Source organism: Neomonachus schauinslandi, chromosome X (genome assembly GCF_002201575.2).
Source record: "Neomonachus schauinslandi chromosome X, ASM220157v2, whole genome shotgun sequence".
Taxonomy (NCBI): Eukaryota; Metazoa; Chordata; class Mammalia; order Carnivora; family Phocidae; genus Neomonachus; species Neomonachus schauinslandi.
Window position 1 is genome coordinate 91858696 of NC_058419.1, and position 16217 is coordinate 91874912.

The following is a 16217-nucleotide window of genomic DNA, read 5'->3' on the forward strand; positions in this document are numbered from 1 at the left end:
GCCTGTGCTGAAGCCCCCCTCATCTTCTCACCGCCACAGTGGGCCCAAAAGGGGTGGGGGAGAACGATCTCCCGCCTAGCTGGCGGCCCTTGATTTACAGTTTTAACAGGCAACCCGGCTCAGCGAAGCATTGCCGCCCTTTAAAAGATTAGCCCCTAAAGCGGCCTTTCGGTGCACTTTCGTCCTTAATTTATTATTTCATATTTATGAAGGAGAATTAATCCCAGGCTATATGCTGCTTTAACTCTAAATGTCAGGAGTGTGGGCCCAGGTGGATCGGCATTCGATGTGCTTTTAAAACAAATAGTTTGCTCAGTAATAAATGGGGAGACGGCCACCCCTTACTTCATTTAAGCCCCGGGTTTCTCGCTGTCCTCTGCGGCCTCTTCGGCGAGGCCATCGGCTCCCGGTTTCAGTCGCCCGACAGCCCCGCCGGGCCCCCTAATCAGTAATTTTGGAGTGTTGGGTAGCGGCAGCTGAGCAGTAGATGATGGAAGCGGCTCTTCGGGGTATCCGCCGCCGCTTGTCAGCGACCTGATCCTGGGGATTTGGAAGTTGGCACCGAGCGCTTTCTCTATGGTGCTGTCTGATAACGAGTCCCAGGGCGGCCGCAGCAGCCCAGCACAGATGTGCGGCTTGCTCTGCAGCCTGGAGCAGCTGACCTTTGTATCGTGTGCGTGTGTGTCCCCCGTCATTCTGATAAAGGCACTCAAATATGGCTTCATCATCACCATGGAAACCAGTTTTGTAGAACACGGGACCTAACTTTGTTTGGGGAAAAGTTTTGAAAGCCTGCCCTCGTGAGGAGCACGAAAGTGACTGGTGCAGCCGGCGCCGAGACGCCAGCCTTGTGTCTCCACTTCGGCCTTTGGCCACCGTCCTCCCTGATGTCTGTCCTCACATAGAGCTTTCGGAGGGCCTGCTAGGACGGCAGAGCTCAGATTGGCCTCTCTAGAGAAAACAACGGCGCAGGATCTTCGTTCCTGCATCGGCCAGCTTGGGGCCCTATCTGGGATTTCCCGTCCCCGTGGCGCCCTGCCTTTCCTCTGTTTTCTCCCAGCCCAGCTGAAGCACCGCTTGGGGACAGCTTTCACTCGGGGCCATTGGGGAGGAACGGTTTGGTGAGGGCGGTTTGAGAAATGGGAGTTATTAGAAACTGGTTTGTTCTGGGGCGATCTGTGAAAGATGGATTAAGTGGGGAATGCTTTCACGAAGTTTGGTGTGTCCTTTTTAAATAGGAAAATTCCTGTAAATGATGGTGACGCTTCAAAGGCCAGACTGGAACTGAGGGAAGAAAATCCCTTGAACCACAACGTGGTAAGAGACTCATGACTTCTGTCTGAACATCAATGGTCTGTAATCCATCGTGCATTAATTTGCATGCCACCAAAGGGCTTTTTGGGGCTGGGGCAGGGGTGTGGCGGGGTGGGGCTGAGTGGGATGCTTCTTCTGCAGGACCTGGCCCTCACCCGAGCTTTCCTTGGCCCCCGCGCTCCTTTTGACACATTGGCCATTTATGTCCGAGTCCCGTAGCGACTGGTGCCTCCTTTTCTTTGATAAGCACCGCGCCACCTCCATGCTCCCTGGAGCTGGATAAATTTCCAGCCTCCAAGTAGACCTTTAGGGTTTCCTTTTTCAGTAAAATATGAAACACAGACAGCAGGGAGAGGAAGTCAAAAGACACAGCCACAGTTTGACCCATGGCCTTCTTTATTGATTTAGAAATGAGACCGCTAAAGTCCTCCTTCCCTGCCATCCCACCAAAGATTGTTTCTTGTTGTGTTAAATAAGCATGCTCCCCTACCTCTAGGAAAAACCAACCAACCAACCAACCCAGTGAGCACCACCCCGCCCCCCAACCTAAAGGGCCTGGGAGGTTCAGGTCCAGGTCGTTCAGGTCGGTACCCCATGAGAGTGGTGCTGAGAGTAGCAGAGCTGGTGTCCTTTCTGTTGCGGCAGAGAATTTTTGCTGAGAAGGTGAATTTTCCAGAGTTAATAGATGGCTGAATTTAATGTATGGGCCCCAAGTCTAAAGGGATCAACCTTTTACAGGCTTTCAGGATACTAGTTGAACCGAGGTGAGAAGGCAGGCAGCAAAGGCTTTTGGATAAGTGGGCAGGGGACCAGGGACCCTGTGGAGCCTCTCTTTTTAACCGTTTCTGCTCACATGTTGAGGCTGACATCACATTGAACTAGTTGGCGGTTTCTCCTCGGGACGGGCCCTGCCACTTTGAGGGAGCGCCGCAAGTAACACCCATGTTCTTCTTCTGCGAAGGTGGATGCCACTACGGCCCATCGGATCGATGGCCTGGCTGCGCTGAGCATGGACCGCACTGGCCTGATCCGGGAAGGGCTGCGCGTCCCCGGCAACATCGTCTATTCTAGCTTGTGTGGACTGGGCTCGGAGAAAGGTCGGGAGGCTGCCACGAGCACCCTAGGTGGTCTTGGGTTCTCGTCCGAGAGAAATCCAGAAATGCAGTTTAAACCGAACACCCCCGAGACGGTGGAGGCTTCCGCTGTCTCCGGAAAAGCCCCAAATGGCTTCAGTGCTATCTACAAAACACCACCCGGAATACAAAAAAGTGCTGTACCCACAGCAGAAACACTGGGCTTGGACAGGCCTGCCAGCGACAAACAGAGCCCTCTCAACATCAATGGTGCTAGTTATCTGCGGCTGCCCTGGGTCAATCCTTACATGGAGGGCGCCACGCCAGCCATCTACCCTTTCCTCGACTCGCCAAATAAGTATTCACTGAACATGTACAAGGCCTTGCTACCTCAGCAGTCCTACAGCTTGGCCCAGCCGCTGTATTCGCCAGTGTGCACCAACGGGGAGCGCTTTCTCTACCTGCCGCCGCCTCACTACGTCAGTCCCCACATCCCGTCGTCCCTGGCTTCGCCCATGAGGCTCTCGACCCCTTCGGCCTCCCCGGCCATCCCACCTCTGGTCCACTGCGCCGACAAAAGCCTGCCCTGGAAGATGGGCGTCAGTCCCGGGAACCCCGTCGACTCCCATGCCTATCCCCACATCCAGAACAGTAAACAGCCGAGGGTGCCCTCTGCCAAGGCGGTCACCAGTGGCCTGCCCGGCGACACGGCTCTCCTGCTGCCCCCTTCGCCTCGGCCTTCGCCCCGGGTCCACCTTCCCTCCCAGCCCGCCGCGGACACCTACTCCGAATTTCACAAGCACTACGCCAGGATCTCCACCTCGCCCTCCGTCACCCTGTCGAAGCCATACCTGACGGTCAGCAGTGAGTTCCCCTCAGCCAGGCTCTCCAACGGCAAGTACCCTAAGGGCCCGGAAGGGGCCGAGAGCGCCCCGCCGGTTCCCGGGCACGCCCGGAAAGCGGCGGGCCAAGACAGAAAAGACGGGGGCTCCCCTCCTCTGTTGGAGAAGCAGACGGTCACCAAAGACGTCACCGATAAGCCGCTGGACTTGTCTGCGAAAGTGGTGGACGTGGATGCGGCCAAAGCCGACCACATGAAAAAGATGGCTCCCACGGTCCTGGTTCACAGCCGGGCCGGCAGCGGCCTAGTGCTCTCCGGAAGTGAGATTCCGAAAGAAACACTGTCTCCTCCCGGAAACGGCTGTGCTATCTATAGATCTGAAATCATTAGCACGGCTCCCTCATCCTGGGTGGTGCCCGGGCCGAGCCCCAACGAAGAGAACAATGGCAAAAGCCTGCCGCTGAAAAACAAGGCCTTGGACTGGGCGATCCCGCAGCCGAGGAGTTCATCGTGTCCCCGCATGGGCGGCACGGACGCCGTGGTCACGAACGTCTCGGGCTCGGGCTCGAGCGCGGGCCGCCCGGCCTCCGCGTCGCCGGCCCCCAATGCCAATGCGGATGGCTGCAAGACCAGCAGGAGCTCCATGGACACCACGCCATCCGTCATTCAGCACGTGGGCCAGCCTCCAGCCACGCCTGCCAAGCACGGCGGCAGCACCAGCAGCAAGGGCGCCAAAGCCAGCAACCCGGAGCCGAGCTTCAAAGCAAACGAGAACGGCCTCCCGCCTAGCTCCATCTTTCTGTCTCCAAACGAGGCGTTTAGGTCCCCACCAATCCCCTACCCCAGGAGTTACCTCCCTTACCCGGCACCCGAGGGCATCGCTATAAGTCCCCTCTCCTTACATGGCAAGGGACCTGTCTACCCTCACCCCGTGTTGCTGCCCAACGGCAGTCTCTTCCCTGGGCACCTTGCCCCAAAGCCCGGACTGCCCTACGGGCTGCCCACGGGCCGGCCGGAGTTTGTGACCTACCAAGACGCGCTGGGGTTGGGCATGGTGCATCCCATGTTGATACCTCACACGCCCATAGAGATCACTAAGGAGGAGAAACCCGAGAGGAGGTCCCGCTCCCACGAGAGACGCTACGAGGACCCAACCCTCCGGAACCGGTTTTCCGAGATGCTGGAGGCCAGCAGCACCAAGCTGCACCCAGAAGTCCCCTCCGACAAGAACCTAAAGCCCAGCCCCAGCTGGAATCAAGGGAAAACTGTTGTCAAGAGCGACAAGCTTGTCTATGTCGACCTGCTCCGGGAGGAGCCAGATGCTAAAGCGGACGCGAACGCGGCCAAGCCGGGCTTCGCGGCCGAGAGCGTGGGCCCGAGCGCCGAGCCCACCAAGCCCCCGGCTGACCCGGCCCTGCAGCCGCACCGCGATTTCGTCGCCCTGAGAGAGGAGTTGGGGCGCATCAGTGATTTCCACGAAGCTTATGCTTTCAAACAGGCCCCGGGCCAGTCAGTCTTCAGCTTAAGCAAGGAGAACGTTCCGGCCGGAACCAACAAGGAGAACCTGGGGCTGCCAGTCTCGACTCCCTTCCTGGAACCAACTCTGGGGAGCGATGGCCCGGCTGTAACTTTTGGTAAAACCCAAGAGGATCCCAAACCGTTTTGTGTGGGCAGTGCCCCACCGAGTGTGGATGTCACCCCCACCTATACCAAAGATGGAGCCGATGAGGCGGAATCCACTGATGGCAAAGTTCTCAAACCGAAGCCATCGAAGCTGGCCAAGAGAATCGCGAATTCCGCTGGTTACGTGGGTGACCGATTCAAATGTGTCACTACCGAACTGTACGCAGATTCCAGCCAGCTCAGCCGGGAGCAGCGCGCCTTGCAGGTGAGCCGCCCCCCCGCCCCCCCCGCCCCCCCGAGTTTCAGTGACTTTACCAGTTGTCAGTTCTGTTTTGTTAATGTGGAAAGAGGATTGGGGGAGTATGGTAGGGCAGGGCACCGGGCAGATTTGGTTAATGAAGCTTATGGTCACGTAAATATATTGACGTGTGTCCAGTAAGGGGACGTGAGTGGTAGCACCTAGGAGATTCATGTGTCTGGATACTTGTCGCTATTCTGTAGATACTAAGAGAACTCCACGCAGATGCTGCTAAAAGAACTATTAATGATGGCGAAGGATAGCTAAAGACTGCATGACGTTTACCTATCAGTTGCTTTTGATTTCTCTGCCATTACTGTACGTTAATGAATAATGCCTAGCAGTGCCGCTTAGAATGCCTTATGTGATACTTGGTGGAGGTGTGTAGAAGCCGCATGTCTGTGGGATTCGTGCAATTTTTTTTTTTCCACCAAAAAAAAAAGAGAGAGAGAGAGCTCGCTTAAAGGGATAGAGTTATGTATTTAACTTGCTAGTGAATGATAGATGTTGTATAGGAATTTCCTTAAGATATTTTACTTTTAATTAAAAGATAAATAAAGCCAAATTGTGTTGCAATGTTAAGAAAAAAATTGGTTTATGCTTATAAAAATGGATGAAGTTATCTAAATGATCCATTGAGTGCCCATTTTAATTACATAGATGGAAGGATTACAAGAGGACAGTATTTTATGTCTACCCGCTGCTTACTGTGAGGTCAGTTCTTCAAATTTTTATTACTAGAATCTTACATAAACCTTTTGAGTTAAATTTCATTTCCAAATATACGAAGGGAAGTTTGTGGGCCATGGTCGTCTTTATTCATTGTGCATTTTGTTTTCTTTTCTGTTGTGTTTTTGTTTTGTTTTCTTTGCGTTGTGTTTTTGTTTTGTTTTTACTTACCTTCCAAAGAGACTGTCTCTGTGCCATGGTGTATGCATGGCTTTGCATACACAGCGCATATATATCTATATACGTATGGCTTCACGAGTAAAGACTGTGTGATTACTTACGTTTAGCTACTCTTACGTTTTTATCTATTACGTTTTAAAATATCTCAGTTGTATCATAAATTGTGGTTGGTTTTGGGCAAACTTTTCTTTGAAACTACTTTCCTTTAAGGTAAGGCAAATGAAATAGCTTTTATGGTAAGGTGTTGTGTTTTTTTTTTTTTCCCGTCTCCATTCTCTTTCTAGCGTGCAATGATGCGCTTCTCAGAGCTGGAGATGAAAGAGCGAGAAGGTGGCCACCCAACAGCCAAAGACTCCGAGGTGTGCAAATTCAGCCCCGCCGACTGGGACAGGTTGAAAGGAAATCAGGACAAAAAGCCAAAGTCGGTCGCCCTGGAAGAGGCCATTGCCGACCAGAATGACAATGAGAGATGTAAGTAAACCCAGGCAGCTCATGTGTGGTGAGCAGGGGGGCCGCCGGTCCCAGAGCTCGGGGAGGGGGTGGCAAGCGGTTCACTGCTGTGGCCCTAGGGCCCGTGGGCTGCCCAGAGAACCAGGCCGCTCTCGCCGGCCGAGTGGGGAAGGGCCGAGCGTCCGTTCGAACGTGGTGGCATCCCGGGATGAGGCAGCCGTGAAAGATGATTTCCTGGGATACCGCTCCTTCTCCAGAGAAACACCGGTCCTGTCGTCAGTAACGGTCTGATACGATTTAAGCGGGAGAATGGCAGCAGGAGACAGAAATGTGGCCATGTGCACTGCGTTCTGTTTTGTAGCGGGTACAGATAGGGTGCCCTGCCCTGCCCTTCTTTTTTGGTGCCAGTGGAATGATACTTCCAGCCAGAGGCACCTGCCCACCCACCACAGTGACAGTCTCCCGTGGAACGGAGAGTACTCGTATTCTCCCTCCAAAGGCAGAGGTGTTGTTAAAATGGCACGGAGGCTGATGAGGGCACCCTAGAGATGAGATCATTATTTTCGGTGGCGGGTTTGTTGGTCGTGGTTAGATGTTGACAGCACCATCCAGGGGCGTGGTATAAACGAGAGGGGGTTTTTCGCACCAGATGGGGGTTTGTATTCTGTTGGGGAGGCAAAATGGAGAGAAAGCTAGTGCTTTTCTCAAGTCACTCTTCGGGCCCAGCACCTGGTCCCCCACTGTGGTGTGGACTGTGGGATTTGCTCGCGAGACATCCTGGTCGATAAAGGTGTGTGGGTAGCAAGCAGAGAAGGTCTTTTTCTGCGTTTCTTAAATGTGCACGCTCGGGGACCCGAAGCCGCTCTAGACCTTGGAAACCTCACTGGTGATGGTGAATTTGGGCGTCTGGCTGGATGTCAAGGAGACAGTGGGTGAGGAATCCTCCTGACACAGGACAGTCAGGGATGGGAGGTGCATTTGTGAGCTCTGTGCTATTGGACGTCATGGGTTTGGTGTTCATTGGCGCCTGATGGAGTTTGGGAGAATCTGTGGTCCTGGCTTCTCGCTGCCTAGGGCACAGACCCCTCCTCCTTCCGTGTGTGTCCCCCCACCCCCCGCCCGCCGTCAGCCTTGGGGTCAGACAAGGGCCTGTGGCCAGGTTTCTGGGTAAGCCACGCCAGGACCAGTTTGTTTTACTTTAGTCTTGAAAGAAGGGAGTTTTTGTTGCTAGTCAGTGGAGGGGACTCTGATGTACCTAGAGTAAAGATTTCCTGTCTTCCACCTCAGGGGGATTGATAAGGGGACATGGAGGGTCCAAGCCGCTCTTGCGTAAAGCAGCAACGAACGCCTTCTTCCTTGCTCATGCTCGCTGTGGGCAGCCCCTTTTTTCTGACTTGCCCATAGTGCCAGCTCTTGGGGAAGCCTCTGAGGGAGACCTGGTAGACGTGGGCAAAGCCAAGTTAACGGGTAGGTGCCTCTCTGAGGAGAGGGAATGGGTAAGGTAGGCTGGAGGGAAGGGAGCATGAAGTTAGCCAGCCTTGAGTCTTCTTGCCCTTTGGGTTTCCAGTAACATGGCCAGACCCAAGGTAGCTGCTCTTCGTCCATCTCACTCAGCCTGGCCTTCTTCCCAGGGAAGTTTGCGTCCTCCCCATCTTTCCTGCTGAACCTAGAGACGAGTACTCAGTCTGGTCAATGGAGAGCAGAGCCCAGATGACTCAGAAAGGCCTCCTTTCTCCCCTCCCCTGAGTCCCTTCAGGCTCAGACCAATGGGCTCTTTTCCTGGAGGACCCAGGACACGGCCCAGCAAGGCATAGGTCATCACCAAGGGCAGGAGAAGGATTGGGGAAAGTGGGGGTGGGGGCTCACTTTTGAAGATGGGGGCAATGAAGGAGGTGGGTCACCATCCGCAGTCTTCTGGGGGCTTGTGGTTTGTGGTTGGTCAAGAGGGGTAACCTAGAGGAACAGTTGTCCTTGCTGTCACCTCCTCATCTAGGGGACAGCAGGTGCTGGATCCATTCGGCTGCAAATTAATGGGTCTTCTTGTCCTTTTGGCCCTCGTGGAGTCTTGAACCCACGTGGGCTCGGGCCCTGCTCCACGTTGGTTCTCTCCTCACAGGGGTCCATGTGGCCGAGGGCCAAGCTGTGAGCACATGGGAGCTGGGGTGGGGGTGGGGGTAGGCAGGGGCTGTGAAGAGGATACAGGATGCCTTCCAGATGCCTTCCCTCTTCCAGGGCAGCCCTCCCCTCCCGCAGACTCCAGGAGCTTCCTAAGATGGCGGGTGCTTCCTGCATGGCCTCGGGCTGCCCAGACATGGGTGCTCCTTGTTGGGAGGGGCTGGCCTGAGAAGAGCGAATGAAGTCGAAAGCACAATAGTCAGGGTTTTCATCTGCTCTTTATGGTAGTCGGGGTGGCCGGATTCAGTTTTTATTTTAGAAGTCCAACGAATGCCTTAGGAGGCTTCTTGGACTTGGAAGTTTATCCAAAGAGGAACCATCAATGGCATTTCGAAGGTGGGGAGGGACAAGGAGACATCGGTCCCTTCCCCCGTGAACCGGGAGTGATGGTCTCCCTTGGCAGCCACTTGGCTGGGGCAGACCCAGGACCTACTCCGTGGCAGTGCCTGGGCGGGACCTGGAAGAAGCCTCAGTCAAAGGACTTCAGGAAACTTCTCTCTGGCCAAGCAGCTGCATGTTTGTAAACTACGTTGGGTTTGGAACCAGAGGTTCTCCTGTGCCCCTTTTGTAGAGGGCATGAGTTTCCACAAGGTTAGCCTTTGCTAAAGGCGCTATAGTTACGTGCAGAGGAGGGAATTTCCATCATGGGGAACCCTCCCGCCTTGTTTAGGGCTCACGGGGGGGGGGGGCAGGAGGGGGGCTGGCCCCGTGCAGCGGGGAGGGTGCTTTGCTGCCCTGCTGAGGCATAAACATTGCTGTGGTGATGTTTCTGTGAGGTGGCACTATGGCATGACCATGACTGTGGGACGGAGGCATTGTGAGTCATGGGACCACGCTGCAGGGAGCAAGTGTTAAGCCCCGAACAACACAGGCGCATTCACATCTGCTTACATCAAGTGACCGAGAGCACATGCCTTCCCACTTCGTAGAAGGGCTGAAAGTAGCAGCCATGGTAGACCTGGTGGTTAGGACCCTTGTGTGTCTAGCTCTCTGCCTCCTCTGCTTTTAAGGGTAACCCCGGGAGCTGTGGCTAGAACAGCTTCATCGCTGAGCTCTGGATCAGGTGTGTGACAACGGAGTCTCTCCCCGCTTAGCCGGTGGCCATGTATCTCTTAGGCAGTCACGGTGGGTGCTCTTCAGGATTCTGACTGGGGCGGGCCTTCACTGAGTCAAATTGGGATCTTTGCCCTGAGACGCTCGGGAGTTGTGGAAAGGATGGGGAGGCACCTAGCGTGGGGAAAGATCCTCTTGCAAAACAGGGAAGAAAGCAGCTCAACTACGTTGTGTGGGCAGGTGATTTCACTGACCCGTGACTTTAGCGGCGGAAGGGTTCCTGGTACTGAGCCACAGACATCACATCGTGGGGTCCCTGGGGACGCGGCAGGTGGCAGGAGGGGACCGTCTGGAAGGTCAGGCACAGGAGCGCCCTCCCCTGCTGAGCGGGACCGGCGGGCACCTGTGTGGCTCTCTGCTCCCTATCTTGGTGGGTGAGGAGGGGGTACCCTCTGCCCTCGGGCAGCTTTTACTGGATGAGGAGACCGAAGGGAAGGGCTCTTGTCTTTCTGTTGGGGTGCTGTGGTGCAGCGAGGGGACGCAGCGAAAGGCCAGGCAGGCGGGCTCGAAATGAGCCGCACGGTCTGAAGTTTGCAGCCAGGGTGAAGACGCACGGAAAGCCTTCTCCCGGAGCAAGACGTGCCTCTTAATTTAATTTTTAATTTTTTTATTTTTTAAGATTTTATTTATTTATTTGACAGAGAGAGACACAGCGAGAGAGGGAACACAAGCAGGGGGAGGGGGAGAGGGAGAAGCAGGCTTCCAGCGGAGCAGGGAGCCCGATGCGGGGCTCGATCCCAGGACCCTGGGATCATGACCTGAGCCGATGGCAGACGCTTAACAACTGAGCCACCCAGGCGCAGTTAAAGTGTAAAATGTGGAAGTGGAATATCGGGGTGGAGAAAGGCGTAAATGGATCAGGGTGCATCTCAGGTGTGGGCAGAGATGGCCAGAGCCCCACGCCAGCTAAGCTGCTGCCTGATTGTGACCCTAGAAGGCATCCATCACCTCCCGGTTACCCCTGCTTTCAAATCACCTGCTTTGGATCCTCTTTCCTACCTGAGGGGGAGGGGACGACGCGTACACTGCACTAACTTTAAAATTGCACACGGTGGTTCTTAATATTTGTACACGGATCCCCAGTGCCTCCCACGGGGGTTTCTGGGAAGGCCGACCAGAGACGCCAAATGGTGTTAACTAGGAGGGCTCACATCTTAAAATTGCATGCAGTGGGGCTAACATTCAAGCTAGTCTGACAGCCTTGGCGTCCGTCTGTCCGTTGAAGTGATTTCCCCAGCCTTTCCCTTCGCTGGGATCGGCTTGTGTTTACGAAGCCCACCCCCGGGAGGCAGCTTGAAGTAATCGTCCCGCTTTACAGCTGAAGGGGGCCGAGCTGTAAAGGAGCGCTCTTACTGCCAGCGCAGTTAAGAGGGTCACAGAGCAGTCACGGCTTGCCCCCTGTGCCTGCCCTGGCCCACCGCGGGCCGGCGGGCATCCTGGCTGCCCCTGAGCTTTGTGTCGGGACGCAGCCGTGACAGAAGACCCACATGGTTGGGTCCTTCCACCCTTGAGAGCACGGGCTAGCCAAGGCCAGGGAGAAATCCCACCCCCGCCCCCAGACACACACCCAACTGACCACCACTAAAGGGGGGTGATGCCCCCCCCGCCAAGAAAAAGCCGGTCAGGGAACCAGCTATGCCGGTCAGGAGCGGGAGTGATATTTGAACTGGCCAGGAGGGTGGTGGTGGTGGTAGGGAAACGGAGGAGGAATAGGGTCGGCATATGAAGAATGTGTTTCTGACTCCGTCTAGAGATGGACTCGCACAGCTCTGCTCAGAGTTACCCAGATACCCGGCTCCCGCTCCTTACCGTCACAGGGATGTCTGTGGGGTTAACTTGTGTATTAGAAGGAAGGTGACCCGAACCAGCGATGGGCCATTTCTTGGGCTAGAACAACAGCAGCGCGTGATGTCGAGCTGAGGCGATTAAGGAAAGGTCCCGAATCGATGCTAGATAGAGCGGGAGGAGCCCACGTGGCTTAGGGAGCCCTGGAGCGGGCAGCTCTGCAAGGGCTCACCTAGCACAACAAGACACACCTGACACCGTAGGGGGCGGAGCCTGGTGTTGTGGAATGTCCTCGGATGCTTGTGCATGAAGGAAGGCATGAAAGGAGTGCCAGGTGGGGTAACTGGCGTCCCCATGCGTGTGCACGGTGTCACCGAGGTGTTGGGGGGCTAACGTGTGCTTTTTTCCCCCTCCCCGGATGTGAGACACAGGGGGATGCGTGGTAATCAGGTTGAGTTCGAAATTGCCCTTGACCCTTGTGTGCACGCCAGGAAGCCTCTCCTTTGGCTTTTCTGGGCTCCTCCCGTCGCCCTTGGTCCCCCAGCTTCTCCGCCTGCCAACACACCCCGCCCCAGCCCTCTTTCTTCACTATCTCCCGGTTGACCCAAGGGGACATGGATGCGGTCCCTTCCGCAGATGACATGTAGGAGCTATTTGTTCTCTTTATTACATGGCTTTCCTTTTATTTCAAAATAACGCCCTCAGCAAATGTTTCCCGAGCGATTTCTTGGTCAGCCCTGGCTTGGTTGGCTCTTGCCGCAGGGTCACCTGCCCCCTGTGGGAAAGGGCCCTGGAAGGGACCTAAGCGTCATCGAAGTGGTGGCGATGCCTCATGTTCCGATTTCTCCTCGTGCCCCAACTACAAAAAGGTAGAAGGAGAAAGTTGAGCTTCGTAGACGTCTCCGCTTTCTGCTTTACTTGCTGATGTTCTTCAGCTGCCCTTCCTCTGGGACCTTCTGTCTCGGCGGGCCTTGTGCTTCCAACGTGTGAGGCCCCCGGTCTTCCAGAGAAGGGTCTGTTGGTGGCAGATTACCGTGGGCACAGAGGTCCTGCCTTCTCACAGTGACCTTTGGGCCTTCATTCCTTGTACTACTGTCTCCCCCCCCCTCCCGCCCGCCCCCCAGGCGAATACAGTGCTGGCAACAAACACGACCCTTTTGAGGCTCCAGAGGACAAAGATCTTCCTGTGGAGAAATACTTCATGGACAGGCAGCCCATGAGCGAGCCACCCGCTGACCAGGCGGCCGTGGACATGCCACACAGCTCCCCGCTCCGGCTGGACAGAAAGCGCAAAGTCTCAGGTGACAGCAACCACACTGAGACCACTGTGGAAGAGCTGCCGGAGGACCCTCTCCTGAAGGCCAAGCGGAGACGGGTCTCCAAAGGTGAGCTCGGTCGGCTTCGGTGGCCAGCGCATGCGGCCGGAGGTGGCCAGACCCGAGCTGTGCTGCCCACCCTAGCCGCGGGGACGCCCAGGGGGAGTCCCTCGTGCGGAGCAGGGGAGGTCCCCCGTTCCTGCCCTGGAGCCCCGGGGAAGCCGCTCACGCCTCCCCTGTCCCCAAAGCCAGATGCAGGAGCTCGAGCCCAAAGATGGCCAAAGATGAATAAGTCCCCTCCCGAGAGACTTGGTAACCGGCTCAAGCAGAGGCAGGGACCACTCACTCCCCCTCCCCTCCCCCACCCCTATTAGCGATGCGTAAGACAATTTGTTCTCCCCCCCCAGGGGGCTTTTTGATTAATTTGTAGTTATTTCTCCATTAGATGACTGGCCTGAGAGGGAAATGACAAACAGTTCCTCTAACCACTTAGAAGACCCACATTATAGTGAGCTGACCAACCTGAAGGTGTGCATTGAATTAACAGGGCTCCATCCTAAAAAGCAACGGCACTTGCTGCATCTTAGAGAACGCTGGGAACAGCAGGTGTCGGCCGCAGAGAGCAAAGCTGGCCGCCAGGGCAGGAAGGAAGTGACCCAGGCAGTTCAGCCTGAGGTCACCGCCCAGGGCACTAACAGCCCCGAAGAGAAACCTGGCAGAAAAAGGGCTGAGGCCAAAGGCAACCGAAGCTGGTCGGAGGAGTCCCTCAAATCCAATGACAATGAACAAGGTATGCAGAGGCCACCCCACTCCTGGAGGGCGGGTCACCCACCTTCCGTGGGGAAGGGCCCCGGGAGGAGCCGAGCGCCAGAGAAATGGACGGACCAGGATGTGGCAGGCAGGGGGTGCTTTCCTTTGAGGTCCTTCCAGCCTCTGCCCTTCCCTGGGGAATGTACAGTGAGGGGCTCAGCAGGGAGCTTGTCTTCCTGGCTCCGGCTCACCCTGGGGCCCGGGGCTGGGCATGAAGGGGATGTCTGGGCGACCCCGCGGGGCTGGCCAGCGCCCTGGTCCAGCCTGAGCCTGTGTCCGCTCCCTCGGGTCCTGAGCACCCACTCCCCACCCCCACCCACCCACCCACCCCGTGGATGGGGGTGGGAGATGTGGAAGGGCTGACTCCTGCCCTCCTGTCCCGGTCCTTTGAGGAAACTTGGGGCCGTTTGGCGTTTTGTGGGTTAACCTATTTGCCGGTTTGAATGTGGGATAATTAAAATATTAATGCTTTGGAAACATAATTGGTATATCTTTAAAAACTGAAGCCGCTCCAGTGATCAGTGCTAACAATGGGCTTTTCTTTCCGCACCGGCTACAACTGTGTAACGCCCGCTTCTTCTCGCCCTCCCTCCTTCCCGCCCGCCACCCCCTCCGGATTTAGGCTTGCCTGTGTTCTCCGGCTCTCCGCCCATGAAGAGCCTTTCATCCACCAATGCAAGCGGCAAAAAGCAGACTCAGCCAAGCTGCACGCCAGCCTCGAGGCCGCCTGCCAAACAGCAGAAAATTAAAGAAAGCCAGAAGACAGATGTGCTGTGCACAGACGAAGAAGAGGATTGCCAGGCGGCCTCCCTGCTGCAGAAATACACCGACAGCAGCGAGAAACCATCCGGGAAGAGACTGTGCAAAACCAAGCATCTGATCCCTCAGGAGCCCAGGCAGGGCTTGTCGCTGCCGGGAGACTACTATGTGGAGAACACGGACGGCAAGGTACCTTTTGCCCCCCTGCTCCCCGCTGGGCCTGTGGGACAGCACACCCCGTCTGCCTGCAGCCTCTTCGCTTCTGGGGACAGAGCTTCCCTTTACCCACGTTCCTCCCCCAGATGTCACTCTCGGCCCCCCCCCCCCGCAATCCCCAGGGTGGCGATGAAGTTTCAAACTAGTAAGAATGAAATCCCTTTCCCCCCTCGCCCAGGGCCCCTCCGCACCACCCCCTCTTCTCCCCCAAAACGAAAGCAAAGGGAAAAGTTCCTTCCTCCGCTCAGGGCTGTCACTCGGGGAGGAGGGCCAGAGAAGCCGGTGTGGGAAGCTGGGCTTAACCGTGCACGCCGCCCGGTTTTGTGATAGGTGACCGTCCGGAGGTTCCGGAAGCGGCCCGAGCCCAGCTCCGACTACGATCTGTCACCAGCCAAGCAGGACCAGAAGCCCTTCGACCGTTTGCAACAATTGCTGCCGGCTTCCCAGTCCTCACAGCTGCCACGCTCAAGCTCCCCTCCAGAGACCACCCAGTCGCGCCCGATGCCTCCAGAAGCCCGGAGACTCATCGTCAATAAGAACGCAGGCGAGACCCTTCTGCAGCGGGCCGCCAGGCTCGGCTATGAGGTGAGGGGCTTTGCAGGGGCCTGGCTCCTCGGGGCTGGGGGGGGGTGGAGGCGCCCCATCCGGCGGGGGTCCGGGCAGGGACTCAGAGCGCAGCCCCCCTCCTTATCCGGGGCTGGGCTGGGTGTTCCAGCAGGATGTTTGTGTTCGCCCCTCTCGCGCTCCCCGCTTCCGGCTCTTGGCTGGCTTGTTCAGTCGCCATGTGAAAAGAAAGGCCTCTCTGATGTTCACTTCGTGTTCAGGCAGGTAGGCTGCTTCGGCATCCTCCAGTCTCGCTCACTTATCTCTGATATAAAATCTGACATAACCCAGGGCTTGGCGACTGGGGGAATTTTAATGAGCCCTTTTGGATTCTGATTAGCAAGGGGGAGAGAAGTTATTAGCTCTATTTTGGGTTGCTTGTGCTGTTTCTCGGGCAAAGCGGTGCCCCTGTTGGGAGCGGGCGGGAGATGTCTGGGTAGGGGTTGGGCTTAGGGGGCAGACCCGAAGAGTCTTTTTTTCTGAGAGGGCTGGGCCATGGAGGGGGGGAGCCTGAGGGCTGCGGAGGAGAGGGGAGGAGGGCCTCCGGCTGTGCCTAAGAGTCACCGCCCCCTCCCCCACCATGCTCCTCTCCCAGACCAGCTCTCGCTGGAGTTGCCCTCTGAGAGATAGATTACCCCCTCTGCCCTGCGCCGCTCCCCCACCACACTTGTCAGATGAAATTGTGAGGTAATAGCCCACAGGGCAAAGGCATTTTTTATGCTGGCATCAGCCCTCTGGGAGTTGAATGGTGGAAATGAAAGGGGGCTCAGCAGGCTGAGTGTGGAGGTGTGCACGAGGGCTGCTGGGGCAGGGCCTGTGCTGGCCTGAGGGCTCGCAGGATTGGCCCAGAGTCCTGGCCCCCACACCCTGGCCAGCTGTGTCGGGGAGCCCTTCCTGGTGTGACCGCCTTGACCCCCAGGTGCCGCACCACC

General features: G+C 56.5%; 1 protein-coding gene across 3 annotated transcripts in view; it reads left to right on the forward strand.

Annotated features, from left to right (window-relative positions):
- The window catches only part of BCOR (BCL6 corepressor), a 43129-nt gene that overhangs the window by 18497 nt on the left and 8415 nt on the right, over positions 1-16217 (forward strand). The window contains exons 3-10 of one of the 3 annotated variants that reach the window (XM_044911746.1): positions 1239-1317; positions 2276-5116; positions 5810-5863; positions 6343-6529; positions 12706-12966; positions 13343-13687; positions 14330-14655; positions 15013-15267. In XM_044911746.1, coding sequence (XP_044767681.1) covers positions 1239-1317; positions 2276-5116; positions 5810-5863; positions 6343-6529; positions 12706-12966; positions 13343-13687; positions 14330-14655; positions 15013-15267 — 4348 coding nt within the window. The remainder of the gene's footprint in view (positions 1-1238; positions 1318-2275; positions 5117-5809; positions 5864-6342; positions 6530-12705; positions 12967-13342; positions 13688-14329; positions 14656-15012; positions 15268-16217) is intronic. The other 2 variants (XM_044911747.1, XM_044911748.1) reach the window with 2 other exon arrangements.